The sequence below is a fragment of the Callospermophilus lateralis genome, chromosome X, assembly GCF_048772815.1.
Source record: "Callospermophilus lateralis isolate mCalLat2 chromosome X, mCalLat2.hap1, whole genome shotgun sequence".
Taxonomy (NCBI): Eukaryota; Metazoa; Chordata; class Mammalia; order Rodentia; family Sciuridae; genus Callospermophilus; species Callospermophilus lateralis.
In genome coordinates, this window is record NC_135325.1 from 20047203 (window position 1) to 20065703 (window position 18501).

Here is an 18501-nt window from a genome sequence, read left to right on the forward strand (position 1 = left end):
TCCCAACATAAAGGATAAATTTGAAGGGGAAGGAAATGTAAGTTACACTGATTTGGTCATAATGCATTGTATACATGTATCAAATGTATCAAATTATCATTCTGTACCTCATAAATGTGTCTAATTATTATGTACCAATTAAAATAATATATTTTAGATAAATGACAGAGCAGTGAGAGTATATTTACAGATTTATTGTTCTTAACTCCCTTGCAATAAAAAGTTTCCCTTTGTTAAGTCAAATCTTCCATCTTGGAATTGCATCCAATCATTCATCTGCTCATTGATGTATTCAGCTATCCATCAAGCATTACTGATCATTCTCTGGACTCTATTCAACAATGTAATAAGGTAGATTCTATTAATAGGGAAAAGCAGACAATGATAATTGGAAAACTGGATGATATATGCTAAAATAGAAGTATATTTGTGGTATAGGGGCAGAATAAGAGTGGTCATTACTAGGTCAAATGGCCATCTTTATGGAGGAATATGACATCCAAGCTTTCTATATGTGGTAGGGATTTTAGAGTAGACATTACAAGGAAAAGCATTCTGATTAGTAGAGGTAGTATGTACACAGTCAGTGGTGATATACAAAGTGTGAAAATAGAATACAGGTTTGAGGATATGAGAGGACTAACAAGAGACAAGTCTAGAGAGAGTAAGGAGTCAGATAATAAAAAATCTTGTAGGTCAAGGTGGTCTGAAATTGTAGATGAGGGAAAAGTTACTCAGAACTTCAGGCAGAAGAGATACTACTAAATATGCTCTGGAGAACCTACACTGATTTCTATGTGCAGACTGAATGGAAGGGAGTTGGATGGAGGTAAGGACTTCCAGGGGGCTTTTGATGTTGGCTTTATGTTGGGAATTGGTGACAAAAACAAAGATAAAATAATGAATGTGAAAAAAAAAACAGCTCAGAAATATTGTGATCTTATATGCAGAAGGCTCATAAGAGAAATGATTAGGGATGAGTCTCAAAAATTTCAGGTTTTTGGCACAGATGTCATCATTAATGGTATAACAATAAATGGACAATTTAGTAAAGGAAGCAGATTTAGAGAGAGATAGGGCACAACGAGTTAGGTTTCACCTTGCTGAGTGTCAAGTAATTTTTGAACTTCCACACAGATATATTCAGAAAAGAATGGAAGAGAAGAAAATGGGGCACAAATGAAATCTGACCAGAAGACATTTAGAGTTATCAACTTCTGCCTATTTTTGATAGCAAACCTTCTAAAGTACAGAGAAAATTTTCCATTTTCAACATAACAATACTGCTTATGTACCGAGTCTCTCTGCTTAGGTTTTTCTTAAAATCAAAGAAAAACTGTTTCCACTTGCATTCTCCACAGGATGCATTCCCATCCTAGAAAACTCAGTCAAAATATAGTGCCAGTCTTAGACATTTAAAATATTCTATTTAGGGGCTGGGGTTGTGGTTCCGTGGTAGAGCATTTGCCTAGCACATGCAAGGCACTGGGTTCGATCATCAGCACCATATAAAAATAAATAAAATAAATGTATTATGTCCAAGTACAATTTAAAAATATTTTTAAAAATATTCTATTTAAACCAACACATAACACAACAACCAGTTCTTATATCCACACATCATATCATTGTCTAATATCAAATTCATTTACTACACCATCCTACTCAAACTTGTTTATTATAAAGCTGGTACCCACATAAACTTGCACAACTCTCATGTGTGTGTATATACTCGTATACAAATAATGTATAAAATATAATGCATATAAATGTATATGAATGTACACGCACTCATGTGTACTCATCCCTCATCATCTGTGGAGGTTTGGAACCAGGCCCCCTTAATCAAATTCCATATATAAAATGGTACAGTATATACATATGACTTATGTGTGTCATCCTGTTTACTTTCAAATTTACCTATATTCCTTATAATATAGAGTATAAGATAAGTAATTGTTATACTGTGCTATTTAAGGGACAATGATACGGAAAAGTTTATGCTAGTGCAGTGGCACAGCCCTGTAATCCCAGCTACTCAGGAGACTGAAACATAAAGATTTCAAGTTTGAAACCAGCCTCAACAACTTAGGAAAACCATGTTTCAAAAGAAAACATAGGAACGTGATGTATGCCTGTAATTCCAGTGGCTCAGGAGGCTGAGGCAGGAGGATATCAAGTTCAAAGCCTGCCTCAGCAACTTAGGGAGGCCTAAGAAACTTAGCAAGACACTGTCTTAGATAAAAAATAAAAAGGCCTTGGGATTTAGTTTAGTAGTTAAGTGCACCTGGGTTAAATCCCTGGTTAAAAAAGAAAACATAGAAAGGGTTCAGTGGTAGAAAGCCCCTGAATTCATTCCCTAACACCAACAAAACAAATGTTTGTATATGTATACATGTTTATTACAGATGCAATTAAAAAAAACTGATCCAGAGTTGGTTGAATCTATGGAAACAGAAACCATGGATGCAGAGGAATATCTGTATACACATGAATTCATATGCATTTATATTCATTTACATTTCTATGTGTTTACATTTGCATCTATGGATGGGAAGCCAGACCTTTCTTACACCAAACTAATTCAACTGAATTAAAGAGTTTTTAAATTAGTATATAACATTCTAACTCCACAGGACATTGCTATGAACAGTGTAAGGAAAGGTGGGGAAGGAAATCCTCCAGTAACAACTTAGACACAGTGCCCAGCTGAATTTTCAGAACAACTTATTTCCCTAGAATTTTCTGATAATGTAGTTTAAATAAAACTCCAATCAATTTTTAAACAATTATCTAGTATGAAAGTCTGATACTAGGACATAATATAATAAAACAAAGACATTCTCCACCAATCCTTAAAGAAATAAGATTTACTTTATCCATAAATATATCATGGGAGACTTTGCAAAAATATTTAGGGAAACCAAAACACTTTGTATGCATTCACTCCACTGGATCAGTTAATTTAAAAATTCACAAAATTTGTCTTACTCTATAATATTTTTATAATTTGTTTAATGTCATTGATATAAATTTGGTTTTCACATCTTGATTTTAATCAATGTATCTTGGCTCTTTGGAATCTTTCTCATCTTCATATATTATTCTTTTTAAATTTTTTTAGTTGTCAATGGAATTTATTTATTTATATGTGATGCTGAGAATCGAATCTAGTGCCTCACACATGTCAGGCAAGCACTCCATCACTGAGCCACAACCCCAGCACATATTATTCTTTATTAAAAACATGTTCATTAATTTTATGTGTTGGGTGAGAAATGGTACCAGTGCATATGTTTAATGATCTGCTAAAATTTTGTTTCGTAATGTTATCCTTTAAAATAGGACACTTGTCTCTATCCATTCTTTTGATATATACCTTTAAGTATCCCAAATGGTAGACTAACTATAGTATTAGTCATTTAACAATATTAGTTTAATGCCTTTTATGTGCCAGAAACTCTTAGGTTTGTGGCCTTAAAAACATTAGCACATTGAGTTGGGTTCCCAAGTTTTCACATATATAAAAAAAAACATATATTAAAATTAGATTTGAGAGCTAGGGTTGTGGCTCAGTTGTAGAATGCTTGCCTAGCATGTGTGAGGCACTGGGTTCAATCCTCAGAACTACATAAAAATAAAATAAATTAAATAAAGGTATTGTGTTCGTCTACATCTAAAAAAATTAAAAATAGATTTGAATGACTCTGCCTTTTCTTTGTAAGATATTTTCATTAATCTTCTGTAAACTATGGACTTAACCATGTTCTTGGATCTTTGTTTATTAGAAATAACTATATCTCAGGAAAAATATGCTTCCTTTATGCTTCATTTATAGCAGTTTAGTTTTTAAAAAGTGAAATGTGCACACAACCTGTGCACCTCCAAAGAGATTTCCTTATTCTAGTTTTTGTTCAGATGCCACCTGTCAGTGAAATATTCCTTGACCACACAATTTAAAACTATTTCCTTGTTTGTTTGGGTTTTTTTTTCTATATAGCTATTGAATTACATTTACCTAATGATGCCTCCATTTATATTTTATGTTTGGTCTAAAATTTTCTCTGAGCATAATGAACTATAACCCGATTTGATGTGTAAATAGACTAACCTGAGCTCTTAAAATGAACAGCTGAATCTTGGCTAGTCACAAGTGGCCAACTCTTTAAACCATGTTCAAATCAGGCAAATGAAAGTGAGGTTGTAAGCTTTCACTACCTCACTTCCATTTTCTATATGTCACTTCTTGTTTTCTGGCTATAAATAACCTTAGTCCACACTGCTGCTGGAGTCTTGAAGCACAAATAAAACCAATTAGATCTACAACACTAGATGTGTTGCAACTTAGTTTTAAAACATTTCATTGGAAAATAGTTGCCTATTTTCTTTTTTTTCTTTTGGTACCGAAGATTGAACTCAAGGGTACTTGACTACTGAGCCACATTCCCAGCCCTATTTAATATTTTATTTAGAGACAGGGTCTCACTGAGTTGCTTAGTGCCTCACAGTTGCTGAGGCTGGCTTTGAACTTGTGATCCTCCTGCTTCAGTCTCCTGAGCTGCTGGGATTACAGGCGTGCACCACCATGCCCAGCAATAGTTTTTTTTTTTTTTTTTTTTTTTTTTCAATGCTTGCTTGGAACATAAGATCCATAGAGTAAATAATCAGTTATTTTCCATAATTGAACCTTTAAGTCTAGCCTGGTACCTAGAAGGTATTCAATACATATTTGTTTAATTAATAAATGCTATTCTGTCCAGAACACATACCTATTCTCTAGTGCTGCCTACTTCTTTTAAATCTTCAGATATCATTTAAAGTCATGTATGGTGGTATTTCATGACTCTCTAGAACATGATAGGTCATTGAAAACTGCATATTTTTGACACATTGAATTCAGTCATTTTATATATTTAACTGTATTTGATTAATGTGAGTCCATGAAGGCAGGCAGCACAACTATGACCTCTGCCCCACCCTATCATTGTGGTCCAGCTTCCATGCTGGCAGAGAGATAAGTGATACTCAATATATTTACTGACTGCATAAATTATGATAGAGTTTAATATCACATTAATTCTAATTCTTAGATAAGTCCCTGCCTGCCATTCAAACCTCTTCAAGGGTCACTCTTCAATTATCAGTGTTGTAGCACAGTGGCCCCTCCATTTCCTTGAGAATACTGTACTCACCTGATTTACCATTTTCCCTTCCTAGAAACTCTCCCTACCTCCACCACTATTCTCTACACACTCACTTTATCTGGTTTTCTCCAATATATTCTTTAGATTCTGGTGGAAACATCACTTTCCTCAGGAATCATTCCTTGCCTTCAAACTTAAGATTAACTTTCTATCAAAAATCATTCTTTTCCAGGGGGCTAGGGATATAGCTCAGTTGGTAGAGTGCTTGCCTCACATGCACAAGGCCCTGGGTTCAATCCCCAGCATCTCACACACACACACACACACACACACACACACACACAAAATAAATAAAATAATTATTTTCCTTCAGAAATATATTGTGTCCATTCTAAAATATTTGATCATTTTCACTAATATAATTTATGAAAATTGCATAAATGCAGTTACAGGAAACAAGCATTAATAAAATAATTATTGCTTATTAATAAGTATTGTTTTACCAAAGCTTATTTCCTGTAACTGATCACATGTACCACAATAACAGTCATCAGGTCCACAATGCCTACTATGGTAATTGTGAATGACAAAGTTTGCATTTGTTCCAAAAAGATGGAGCCTGTAAAATGGGTACCATTGATCCAAGGTTCTGAGGAATGTCACAGGCTTGCACATTACTCCTCACAACTAATGGGGATAGTGACATTTTTTTTTCTCACTACTTTATCCATTATAGTCCACTGGGCATTATAAGAACATAACAAGTAATTGTTTAGGAAAATGAAAAAGAATGGAATGTGAAATGCTTAGGAATATGATAATAAGCTCCAGGAATGAAAACTCTACATAAATTATCATTCTCAGGTACTTATCTAAAAATAGTTAACTGGCATTTGTTTATAAATCAGGCCTTCTGGACAGTGATATTCTGGAAACCTCTAAAGTTAAGGACAAGGCTTTGACCCTGTGGTGACATTGCTGAGGGGAAGGAAGAATCTCCAGGAGAAAGAAACAAATTAATTTAAAACAGACTGTACTTTTCAGAATATTATTCTTCATAAGTTGTGCTGCCTTTCAGAATCCCTAAGCATATGTTCTAACCCATCTTTGTTTTTTTAAGCCTTCTTTTAAAAAGACTTCTAAAGGTTTTAAAATTCAAGAAATTCTATAATCAGAGTTCATAGAACTAAATGAGCACATGTAAAGATTCTATGAGATTAACTTTTAGTTCTATCATAGGATATTAAGAATACCTCTCTCCCTTATCTTACTAAATGAAGAATTTGCCTTCCTAGTTTACCTTTTATTTAAAAAAAGAAAGAAGGATATCAAATTAAATCATTGTCTCTGGGTATCTTTTTTGAGCCTCTGAATGGTTTATCAACTGAATTGGAGCAAAAGAGAGCCAGGCATTAGAGTGACTTGGGAGGCCATAGAGGAGAAAGAAGGCATGGCATGAACATTCTTATTGGGGGAGAAAGTAGGAATGACCAGGTCTTATTCTGAAAAAAAGATCTCAAGGATCCATTCTCAGGATTCTCCTAATTTTATTTTCTTGTATGGATCCATATGTGAGTTTCTCTTCCTTATAATAATTCTTCCAATTACTTCTACCAGACTCCTTCTAAAAACCCATGAATTTTTATCACATGTCCAAGATAACAGTGTTGCTTTTAAAGGGACTTTAATGTATTTACCCTTTTATTCTTTGTTACCTTTCTTATTCTCCCCCTCCTCCATCATATTCTCTTTCTCTTCCTTTTAAGAATTAAACTAGGTAAAATGAGATTATATCCCTTGAAAAGAACCTGAGAAAGAATCACCTATATTTCACAGTCAAATGAATGAAGCATTTCAGGGTAATTCCAACTGATGGTTTAAATAAAGTATGAAATCAAATACAGACTCTTTAGGATTGAAGAACTGATGAAATATAAATAATGAAAAATTTATAACAGAAGTTCTCTTTCTATTTAATCCCTTATAGTATGTATTATAATTAACATATTAAGTGTACAAACTGATAGGATTCACTGATATCTCCATACATACATATGTATACATTGTTTCTAACTACCCTTCTTCCACTCTTGTGCTCTCTCCTCCGCTGCCTAGCATCTCTCCAAATCCCTAAAAGTCCTCTTAATTTCTTCTGTCTCCCCTCCCCTTTGGGGATCTCTAGTGACCACTCCATTTTGGACACTAGAATATCTGAAATTAAGGTGGCAGTAAAGAGGTATGTAGATTGATGAAGGAGAAGGTAATCATGGACAAATGCACACTGAGTTTATATGAATTTGGAATAGCCAACACATGCACAGGTATTTAGTAGATATCTTTGAACTAAAGAAATACAGGCAGAAAAATAAGGTAAAAATTAAAGCATGTAGAATAATGACTCTTTCCTAAGTTCTAACCTAGTCACTATCTGAGTTTTATGAATTGTTTTCTGAGATGCCTCAGTTCCACAATCATCACCTGGAACAATTTTATATTGTAAAGCCAATTGTGCTGGTTCAAGTAGTGACCTAACAATTCCCTGCCCTATTTTTTTTTTAACCAGTCACTATTCCAAACAACCCCTACTCTGCAGTCTTCTTTTACCTTTTCTGAAATACTCTGGGAAATATTGAGTATTAGATTTTTATCCTATAATTCGTTACTATTATATCAGTTTGTGGATTTTTAAAATGCAGTAATTTAACTGGTCAAAAGTGCACATATGTATGTTTGTGTGTGTTTGTGTGTATGCAATATAAATGATTATATATTTAATGATATATTGTCACAGCTGAGGTCATAGGTCTTTTTAGATCCCTGCAATTTTATTGAAAGTCAAGTGATATAACATTAATTGTCAGTATATATTAAATTTTTGGTTGCAGCACCGTCCAACCTATTAGTTCAAGAGCATTCCCTTTGTTTTTTAATGACAGAGAATAAGATAACATTTTTTTTTTTAAGTTTGGCAGTCTAAAGCAATAACCTGAGGAAAAGATATTTCACTGGAATAAGAAAAAATCAGGAAGAAAAGGAAGAAAACTGAGATAAGGTTTTAAGAAACTGTGTTATAGGTTAGGTAGGAAAAATTATGTTTAGATCTAATTTGAGTTGATAAAGCCATTTAAACCCACATTGATAAGATCCTTTGACATAGACTGATGACTGCTATCTGTCACAAAGGACAAACAGGCATTTGGTGGGTAAAATGAGTATCTCAAAAAAGAATGTGAAATTACTATAATTTGGATGGACATATAATTATATATGTCCATCAAAGTGATTGTTTTCACTTACTGTTGATATTTTCATATTTAATATACTTTTAAATTTTTTTACATTAACAATATTTTTTCTAATTTAGAAGACAAAACAAATTAAAATGTTCACATTATCTTTTCTTAATCATACTGGTTTTGTTTCTAAAAACATAAATATTGTAACTTAGGTTGGAAGAATGCTTGAAAGACTAAATGTCTACTTCAACCAACATATATGACTCAATCCTGCTATCCTTACATCAAGATTACAACTGGTGGCCTACAGGAATACACATACTGAAGGCATTCAATTTGTGATTTAATCAATTATGATTTAAAAAAAAAAATGTTTGTGCCCTTTTAGGCTCTAGACTTGAAGATGATATAAATAGTATTGGTTAAACCAGTGCCCTGTAACAAAAATAAAGGAACCCTTCTTTGTATATTTCTCCAAAGGTTAGGAAATTAGTATCAGCAAACAGTATACAGGAAAACATTCATAAATGGGAAACAATCTTAATTACTTTAATATATCGCATTAAAATATTAATAATAAATCATATTCTAAATTGTCTGAATGTTTTCAAGTTGTAATTATATATTCTGAAGAACATATTTAGTTCATTAAAGAAAAATTTCTGACCTTAAGTTGTTCTTCCAAAGCAGCAGTTGCATGATCTCCACTGGATTCATCTACTACCACCACCATGTGAGTTAAAGAATTGACCCTGACTTGTTCCTGTTCTAGATCTTCTTGAAGCACCTAAAAGATAAAATTTGTCAAAGATGAAATTAAAATAACAATCTCATATGTATATTGAATACATTACCACCAAAATGTGTGTGATTTATTTCTGCCATGTGTTTGGTAATATAATTTCTTATTAAACTAGAATTATTTCAAGTACTATTTTTGTTATGGCACTCAGCAAAATCTACGTGATTCAACTGTCAATTGATTTGGAAAGTATAAACAGAGGTCATGTATTGAGAAAGTTATAGTAGAATATTCTGCTCCTTATCCCACATTCTCTCACCTTTTTAAGTACTTTTTTCCTAAAATTACCTGCACCTCTGGCATCTCTAATACCTTCTAATTTAAATTAAAGTTGTTTATTACCATACAAATAAAGCTCTATTGACCCAACAACCCCTTCCATTGTCATGTGTACACCTGCACAGAAATCATTTTTTCCTAGTTATACCCTCAACTTAATGACCCCACTACTCAATTTGCCTGCTATCCCACTAAACATCTCTTGTAAAAGTCACCATTAACTTTCAGGTCTTCAAATCCAATAGTCACTTTTTCTGTTTTTATTAGTTATTATAATTATAAATGATATTGGGATTCATTTTTGATAACTATATAAGCATGGAAAGTAATTTGCTTCACTTAAGTCCCCAATACTTCTCCCCCTCCTTTTCTCCCTGCCCTGTTCTCTTTCCTCTACATAAAATAAAGGTCTTTATTTTTTGGTATAATTCACTGTAGTATATTCATATATGCACATAGCCTAATTCTGTCAATTTCCTTCCACTTTTCCTCTCCTTTCCCATCCCTCCTCCCTCCCCATCAATCCCCTTACTTTGTTCCACTGATCTCCCCTCTATTTTCACTGAATCCCCCCCAACTTTTCTCCCCTTAATTTGGTCTAGCTTTCACATGAAAGATAAAACATTTGATCCTTGACTTTGAGTCTGGCTTCTTTCACATAGCATGACATTCTCCAGTTCCATTCATTTACCAGCAGATGCCATAATTTCATTTATCTTTATGGCCGAGTAAAACCCTATTGTGTATATATGCCACATTTTCTTTATCCATTTTTCTGTTGACAGGCACCTGGGCTGGTTCCATAACTTGGTTCCAATAGCAATTTTTGACAATATCTTATTTTATATTTTGATTACTGAATCAATTGACTACTTCTTCATTCTGGGCACTCTTCTGATTTTTATGTACAATCCTCTCCTGATTATCCTCCCATGCTAGTTCCTTCTCTTTTGCTCAAACAATACATAAGATGTCATTCTTTGGTATAAAAACCAATAGAATATCATCCCACTAAGAACAATAATCAAAATTTTATATGTGAAATACTTATATGATTTAGCATTTTCCTACCTCACCAATATAACTGTAAAACATTCTTGCCCTCCCATAACTACCTTTCAAATATGGTTACCTTCTTTCTCTTCCATAAATGTGTCAAAATGTTCCTGCTGCTTGAATTACTCTTCCTCCAGATCTTTCAATATTCTCTCCTCCTTATTACTCATGATTGAGTTTTGTTATCTTCAGAGTGACTTTTCATCAGCATGTAAAATGTCCCAAGTTATTCTCTAGTTCTATCCTTTTTTAATTATACTACTTTATTGTGTAATCATTTGTTGTTTGTCTCTAGTTACTAGAATATAACATCCATCCAGAACAGAGATCTTCTCTGAACTCCTTTCTACACATTCTAAGCAATGCCATGTGGGAGGGCAATAGGCACAGATGAGTTTGGTCTTTTTTAAAATTTATATATATATATATATATATATATATATATATATAGAGAGAGAGAGAGAGAGAGAGAGAGAGAGAGAGAGAGAGAAGTTGTTGATAGACCTTTATTTTATTTATTTACATGAGGTGCTGAGAATTGAACCCAGTGCCTCACTCACACCAGACAAGTACACTATCACTGAGCCCCAGCCCCAGCCCCAGCCCGAGTTTGGTCCTTTTCGATTATGCAAAGATTACAGTAGGTTAAGGGGAATCTCTTCTTTTTAGTGTCATTATATCAACCTTTGCAGGAAACTTTTTCAACTGAACCTTCAAGTAAAACCAGAATAATTTGAATCTTAGCTTTCTAACTTATAAAAGTGACTAAAAGGTCATTGTTTTCTCCAATCAAATACCAATAAAAATATTACTTACAATCATTTTAAAAATGTGGTGTACATTTTTTATTAAAGATAAATGGGATGAAAAGCATAAGTTGAACAAAAACAGAGATCCTCCAGGACCTTACCCTGTTATGTTGTTATTGATAGTTACATAATTAAGTATTCAAACTTCTAGCTAACTAGTTTGCTTCTTAGATGATTTTTCTTTTATAACACAAAAAATGGAGAACCAAGATTGAGATATGGCCTGCTATTTTCTGGCAAACCTGCTTTTTCACCTTGTACAACAATGATGGTTGGCACCCATCAGTTCAGCTCTTAGTTATTCAAACATAATGGCAAGTGCAGAAGAACTTATTAGGATGGCTGAATCATAACCTCTAATGCATGAGCATTTTTATTCCAGGACTTCTATTTTTCAAGCCCAAACATTTTAGACCACTGTAAAATCACTTCTTTTTACATCCTTTCTAGATTTTCATGCTACATTTTCAAGTAAAGCAATTTAGGATAAAATGACTATGCATCTATTTTGTGTGTGGAGTCTATACTCCTATCAAGCCTTTGACATTCCAGAGCTTATACTGGTTAATAAAACTCTTTCTGTCATGAGGCTGAAAATGGAAATATTAACATTCAGAGTTGTCCTTGACAATCATGTCAAGCCTGTTTTCTGAGTTAAATAAGCCAGGACTGAGAACATTTTATATTTGTCAATTGGAAATTTTTAGAATTAAAATAATTTGGTGGCCAGTTTGTCATAAGTTGATTTATTGAATTTAGATAATTCTTTTTCCTACCACTCAATATATATATAATTACATGTTAGAACTAGTAGGGAATAATGTCATACTATTCATAGTTTTACATGTTAATTGTTTTCACTATTTTAATATTTCACTAAAGGACCATGGGAATATCCTAGTTTGATTCACTTTTATTTCTAACTCAGGATGAGTCCATCTGAAGCATATGTGATCAAATGTACTATGTATCTTTTCTGGTATGAGTTGCCTGATTCTGTTATTTATTCTAATATCAGATTTATTGATAAAGACTTTTATTCTTTTGTGAAAGTAATAACACAAAGTGCCATCATTTTAAAAATCAATTCAGAACCAACTGGACTTACTATGAGCAGAGGGAAATAAAAGAACATGGGATTGGTGGCTGAAAACCTTGAAGAATACATAGAACTGAAATAGATTAGCATAAACATATTTGATTTAATGTTACTTCCAGTATCTCTTTTATTCTTCAGTGACTTTAAAATTATATATCATCTTTCACTTCTAATCAGAGCTTAAATTAAAAAGGTTAAGCTGACCTTTCTGAGCACATTCAATGGCTGCAAGGTAACTACTACAAGATTTTTATTTTTCTCAGATTTCAACTCCCAAAATAAACATGAGTGAATATCACATTAGGTGATCTTTCCAATATCTTCAATATACAAAAGATTATAAAATATCCAAAGTAAATGATCTGCTTTTTAAAATTAATTCTTACAAGTAACAAAATTGCCAAACACAAAAATGAGGGTGAAAAAGGTAAATTGTTCTACCAACCTAGGCATGTTTGAATAAGGACCTTGGTCATTGGTATGCAGGATGCCTACTTGCTTCCTTATTTGAGATAATGGATTCATGTCTACTAACTTTTGAAGCCACATTAAAGTTTTCTTAAGCTATTTTTCATTTAAACTTTAGTTGAATATTGACTTCAGATGGATTTCAGTTTCTCACAAGCAGTTTATACAATGGAGATTTACTGTTGATTTGCTTAAAAAAATCCTGAAATATGAGCCAAATTATATTCAAATACAAATGTATCCCAAGAGAAATGGATTAAATTTTTTGCCTATTAGAAGATAACACTTTCAGAGCAAAATGCTGTAATAAATGTTAAAATGTTTCTTTATCACAAACTTACAATTTATAAAACACATATGTAAACACACACTTGCTAATTTATTATGTATTTCTTGCCATTATTTTATTCAAGTAATGCTTTTGTAACATTTAGCAGATTAAAAAAAAATTCTGTCATGCTCTTAATTAAATTTCTATACCATTATTAGATAGATACAAATGTCAGAGATGTTTGTTCTCTAATGTCAAATAACAATCTTTTTTTTTTCTTTATGACAAGGGAAAAGGCCAACAGTGAAATGTAACATTAAAAATGATTATATTTGATAAACTTGTGTTTTGTTATACCTCTATGAATATTTCTTTCTACTAAAGAATTCTCTAGTTATAGGATCTGAGTAAATTTGTTACATGACCACAATTTATTATTTAAATATGACTATTCTCCTACTTTTGTATCATTATTGGTACTTCATCATCCCAGGTCACATTGGTTTTTAAAAATCAACTTAGAACCACCACTGGACAAAGAATTCACCTCAGTGTTTACAATAGATTCATGCTATTTTGCCCCTTTTTAGCACGCATGTAAAATAATGCTTACAAAATACACATGGAAGTACATAAGGATAGTGAATTTTTGAATTTGAGTTTCAAGGTCAAGATCAATATTTAATAGAAAGATAATATAATTGAAAATATAATAAGGTTGGGTCTACTGTATGCTCCATGGAACGATGTAGCATGATTCATTTGGCCATGGTATATCTTTGCTACCTGCATAAAGAAAGGGCAGTGGTTACCTCTGTATAATTTTAGGCCTCCTCCTGGTTCAATAATTTACAAACATGAAAGTGCAAACACTTTCAGGTCCTATGTTCTAAAGGCCCATACCTAAACACACAATAGAGATCATGTTTTCTGCTTGGGGATCTAAGGCTATCTAATTCCTCCTCCTCAAAATTAGTATAAATTAATGAAATTGGAAAGATGTTTAGTTACAAACATTAAGTTTAAGTAGTTTGTAGTGTTTTTTCTTGGCAAAATAAATGTATACAAAAGGAAAGACTGATGAAAACAAAATTTCTATCAAATATAAATTTGCAAAGGATGTTATAAAACCAGAAGAGTTTCTAGGAATAGAGATTAATTAGTTTAATACTTAGGAAAGTAATTTCTTTCAAAACTGTCTCAGGAACAAAAACTTTCAAGATGTTAAGGATCAATTAGCTAATGCAATACATCTGAATATGAATTGATTATTTTACATAAACTTAAAATTCAAATCAGAAAGTGTTTGTATTTCTTATGAAATGATAGCAAGGACAACTATTTAGACTTTTCTATTTTCCTCTCATGCTCAATCTTACTTCCATTTTTCCATTGCCTCTGCACTGGACTAGGCTCTATATCCCCTGCTGCCCTGAATGAAATGATCTGGAAATGACTTTCAATTTTATTTCCAGTCAAATGTTCACTTTGCTAAGCCTGGGTGGCCACAGTATTATCTAGCTCCCCATGAGGATCTATTTATGGCATATAAATTGTTATAAATTTGCTGAGTATTTTAAATAAGTCTCCCAACAGGTTCTCCTGGAAGAGTTTTTATTTTGATATCCACTTACTTAAATGTGATTGCTTAGCTTTATTAGTCCTTATATCAGAACTCATTGTTTTGATCTTTTCGTCAGTGTGAATGTTTATGTTTCTGCCATACCTATGCTACTAAAAGGGGTTTCTAAAAGACCATATCAATGGAGAGATTTGAAAGATTGTAAAAGTACTAAATGCTTTCCAATAGCAGAAATGGAGCTCAAGAAGTGTCAGATGGAGGCTCAGATCCTGGGAAACAGGTTCAGGATCCCAGCAGATGAAGGAAGATATGAGGTGGAGTTGGTATAGTAGATAAACTTTATTCAGAGGTGGCAACAGTAGCCCCCAGCCTCCAGTCTGCACTCCAGCCCCATTTTCCCACCTGAATCCTTCCATAGGCCTTTTTAATATATTTTTATATAAGTAGGCCATAGAATGCACACTGCCAACAGGTTATATAAGTAGGTGCATGATCAAAAGCAAATGTTTATGATTTCAAATACATATGCTGAATCAAGGTGGTTATAACCCTGGATACCTACTTAAAACACTCTTCTGGGAAGCCTCAATGAGGGAGCCTAACTATAACCATCTTGAGACTGCCCTGCAAGAACAAAGACTATTTTAAAACCAGTATACAATTAATGTGCCTATGCGTATTTCATAAGATAAGCGAGAAAAGAAAACAGTATGGAGTAGATTAACAAAATGGCACATGTTTATAAGGAAACACTAGTCAACTATATATGATCTGAAGTCAGCTTTTCTGGGTTTAATTCACAGATGCATTAATAACCACTCATAAGACCATGAAAAAATTGTCAACCATACCAAACCTCAGCTTCCTACTTTGCATAATTGGAATAAATAACTATTTCAGTGGTTTTTAAGACTGAATAATGTATAATTGCTTACCATTTTACCTGGCCGAGCATATTAACTCAATGAATGATAAGAACCACCGAGTTCTAAAATACTGTATTTAAGCATATTGATATGATTAAACTACAAGAACCCAATAATTCACTCTTTTCTAATGCATTCTGACCACCATCCTCTAATAGATATCATAAATATAGGAAGGGAATGTGGTTTGGGGAAAATCAGAAAAACAAAGGTTGAGGTTGAAGCAAAGTTTGAGGGTCTGAAAACATTACATTATGAATTCCATATCTTTATACTTAAGCTTGCATACTATGTATGATAATAACAAAAATAGCTTTAAACTACCTGATCTAGTGGTATCATGCACTGCTGAAAATTTTGCATGGTCAGAGATATGTCATGAATTAAAGAGAAAATAGCCTAATCACTAAATGATAGCACTTAATTCTCCTGCCTTCCTTCTTCCTTCAACAAATCCATGAATACCTATATCCATACATCTTGAATAATTACACCATTGAAATCTGTTTAATGTGAACACCAGTAAGGTCTAATAATTATAAAATGCCTTTAGTCTAGCAGTAATTATTGACAAGAAAAACAAAATTGAGAAAAGAAGTTGGACAGGAAGATTTCACATGGAGCATAGAGGAAATGTTATGCATTGATTCACTCATAGTGTGTGTGTATGTATGTATGTATGTGTGTGTATATATATATTTCAGTTCTACCTATTATTTCCCTGCTCAGATAGTATTGTCATTCTCATTCCAATCCCTTTTGTTCAAATTTAGAGAAAGAGCTACAGGACGAATATTAACACATTATTTCCTTAAACATTTTGGTTTTGACCATTTTATGCCCAGTTGTCACCAACATGCCATTTTACAATAGCTCACTTCAAGTTTGCACACTTCCATGCCCTTAGTCTCTATCTTGTCCATCCAGAAATTCCCCATCCTAGGAAAACAAATGTTACAATAAACCAAATCTCAGTTCCTTTTTTGCATTTGCTCTACCTTCTAGGGTCACAGCCAGAGTCAAGTTTCACTGGAATCTCAGAACAGAGGTAAAGTCTGTGGGTTTAAAGGCAGTCAGGTCAAGGTTAAAATCAGGCTCTAGCAAGGGGTGGTGGCACACACTGGGAAGGATCACTTAAACTACTATGTCAAAACAAGCCAAAACAACATACTGAGACATTGTCTCAAAAATAAAATAAAAAATGGAGTGTACAAATTACTATTGATGTTACCTTAGGGAACTTTTGAACTGCTTTAAACATATTTATCTGTAAAATTCCTCCAGGACAGGCTTAATAAGCGGTTAAATAAGATACTAAGTTACAACCAGTTAGTATAGTGTTTAGCAGGGTTAGAAGGTGGTATGAAATGTTTATTTTCTTCTATATTTGGCATCTTTATCTTTTCATTCTGTTCTTAGACTAAGGTGCATGAAAACAGCCCTTCAGAGTATTAGTATTTATTTATAATATCCTTGGTAATCAGATTGTTTATCTTTTAATTAGTAAATACTCTCAGTGTGCTGAAACTATAGATCATGTAAAAATCTGATTTAAGAGTTCTATTATTGGGGTTGGGGTTGTGGCTCAATGGTAGAGTGCTTGCCTAGCATATGTGATGCAGTGGGTTCGATCCTCAGCACCACATAAATATAAATAAATAAAATAAAGGTATTGTGTCCATCTACAATGAAAATTTTTTAGAAAAGAGTTCCATTATTCTTATCAGATAGGAACTATATCTTTGTTCATAGACAATAAAAGCAGTGTGTATTATCATTAGTTCAGTGAATAACACAGAAGTACCAGTCGGCCTACTAGAAACCATTCTGAACATAACAGACATAAATATAAATTGACAGTATTCTGTAGTTAACAATTTTATATTCTGTAGACGGATATGGTGCCATATTCTACCTTATTTTTAACACGGAATGGATTTATAGTTATTCATTTGTTACATTAATATATATTTCAAGGAAAATAATTGCCTTAAGATTCATGTTATCATATCTGTTGTAGCTTTCTTGTAAAGAGATTTTCCATAAAATGCATTCTTAAATATTTCATATAGTTAAATAATTAATCTACATTTTTACTGTCATATTATCTATTCAAGGGAATTTAAATTAATTGTTACTGATTCAGGAAAAGAGAGACACTATACGTGAGGTGAGACTAATTTGTTAAGTGGGAAATACACAGGAACCTATATTTTCCTTTACTAAAAACTCCGCTCCAGAGGCCAAAAACTTCTATAGAAGAAACACTGCAAAAGCAATTAAGTATAAATCATAGAGTGAATCTTATGTGAATCTTGGGCAGGTATATCTTTAGTAGATATATTGATGAACTTAAAAAAAGCACTGATTTTCTGAGCAATGTTACTGAATCAATATGCAGTAATTTCTAATGAATGAATTTGTAATCAGTGATCTATAATCACTTTATTTATTACAATAAGAACATGAGAAGAGTAATAGCATGAGTATGGATTTTGTTGTTGTTGTTATTATTACTATTATTAAACAATCAATGGCATTACTTAGTATACAATGTTATCCTTGAAATCTAATTGTTAACAGAACGTTCATGGAGAATTAGGTGTCCTCTCCATTGAATTTAAAAAAAATTATAACTGAGTACACACACATCCTATTATATAGACTGTATGAATGTGATGCTGTTTTATTACATTAAATTCCAATTATGTTAAAAGAAAACCACCACACAATTCAATTTCATCATCAATAGTTTATAACTATTAAGATTTTTGAATAAGGAAATGAAATAGGAAGAAAATAAGAGGGCACCAGAGATAATCCCTCCAG

The 18501-nt window shown here is 32.7% G+C and overlaps 1 protein-coding gene across 3 annotated transcripts in view; it reads right to left on the bottom strand.

Annotated features, from left to right (window-relative positions):
- The window catches only part of Dmd (dystrophin), a 2011337-nt gene that overhangs the window by 1431069 nt on the left and 561767 nt on the right, over positions 1 to 18501 (bottom strand). For all 3 annotated transcript variants that reach the window (XM_077107047.1, XM_077107046.1, XM_077107045.1), the window contains one exon: positions 9048 to 9167. In XM_077107047.1, the coding sequence (XP_076963162.1) occupies positions 9048 to 9167 (120 nt within the window). The remainder of the gene's footprint in view (positions 1 to 9047; positions 9168 to 18501) is intronic.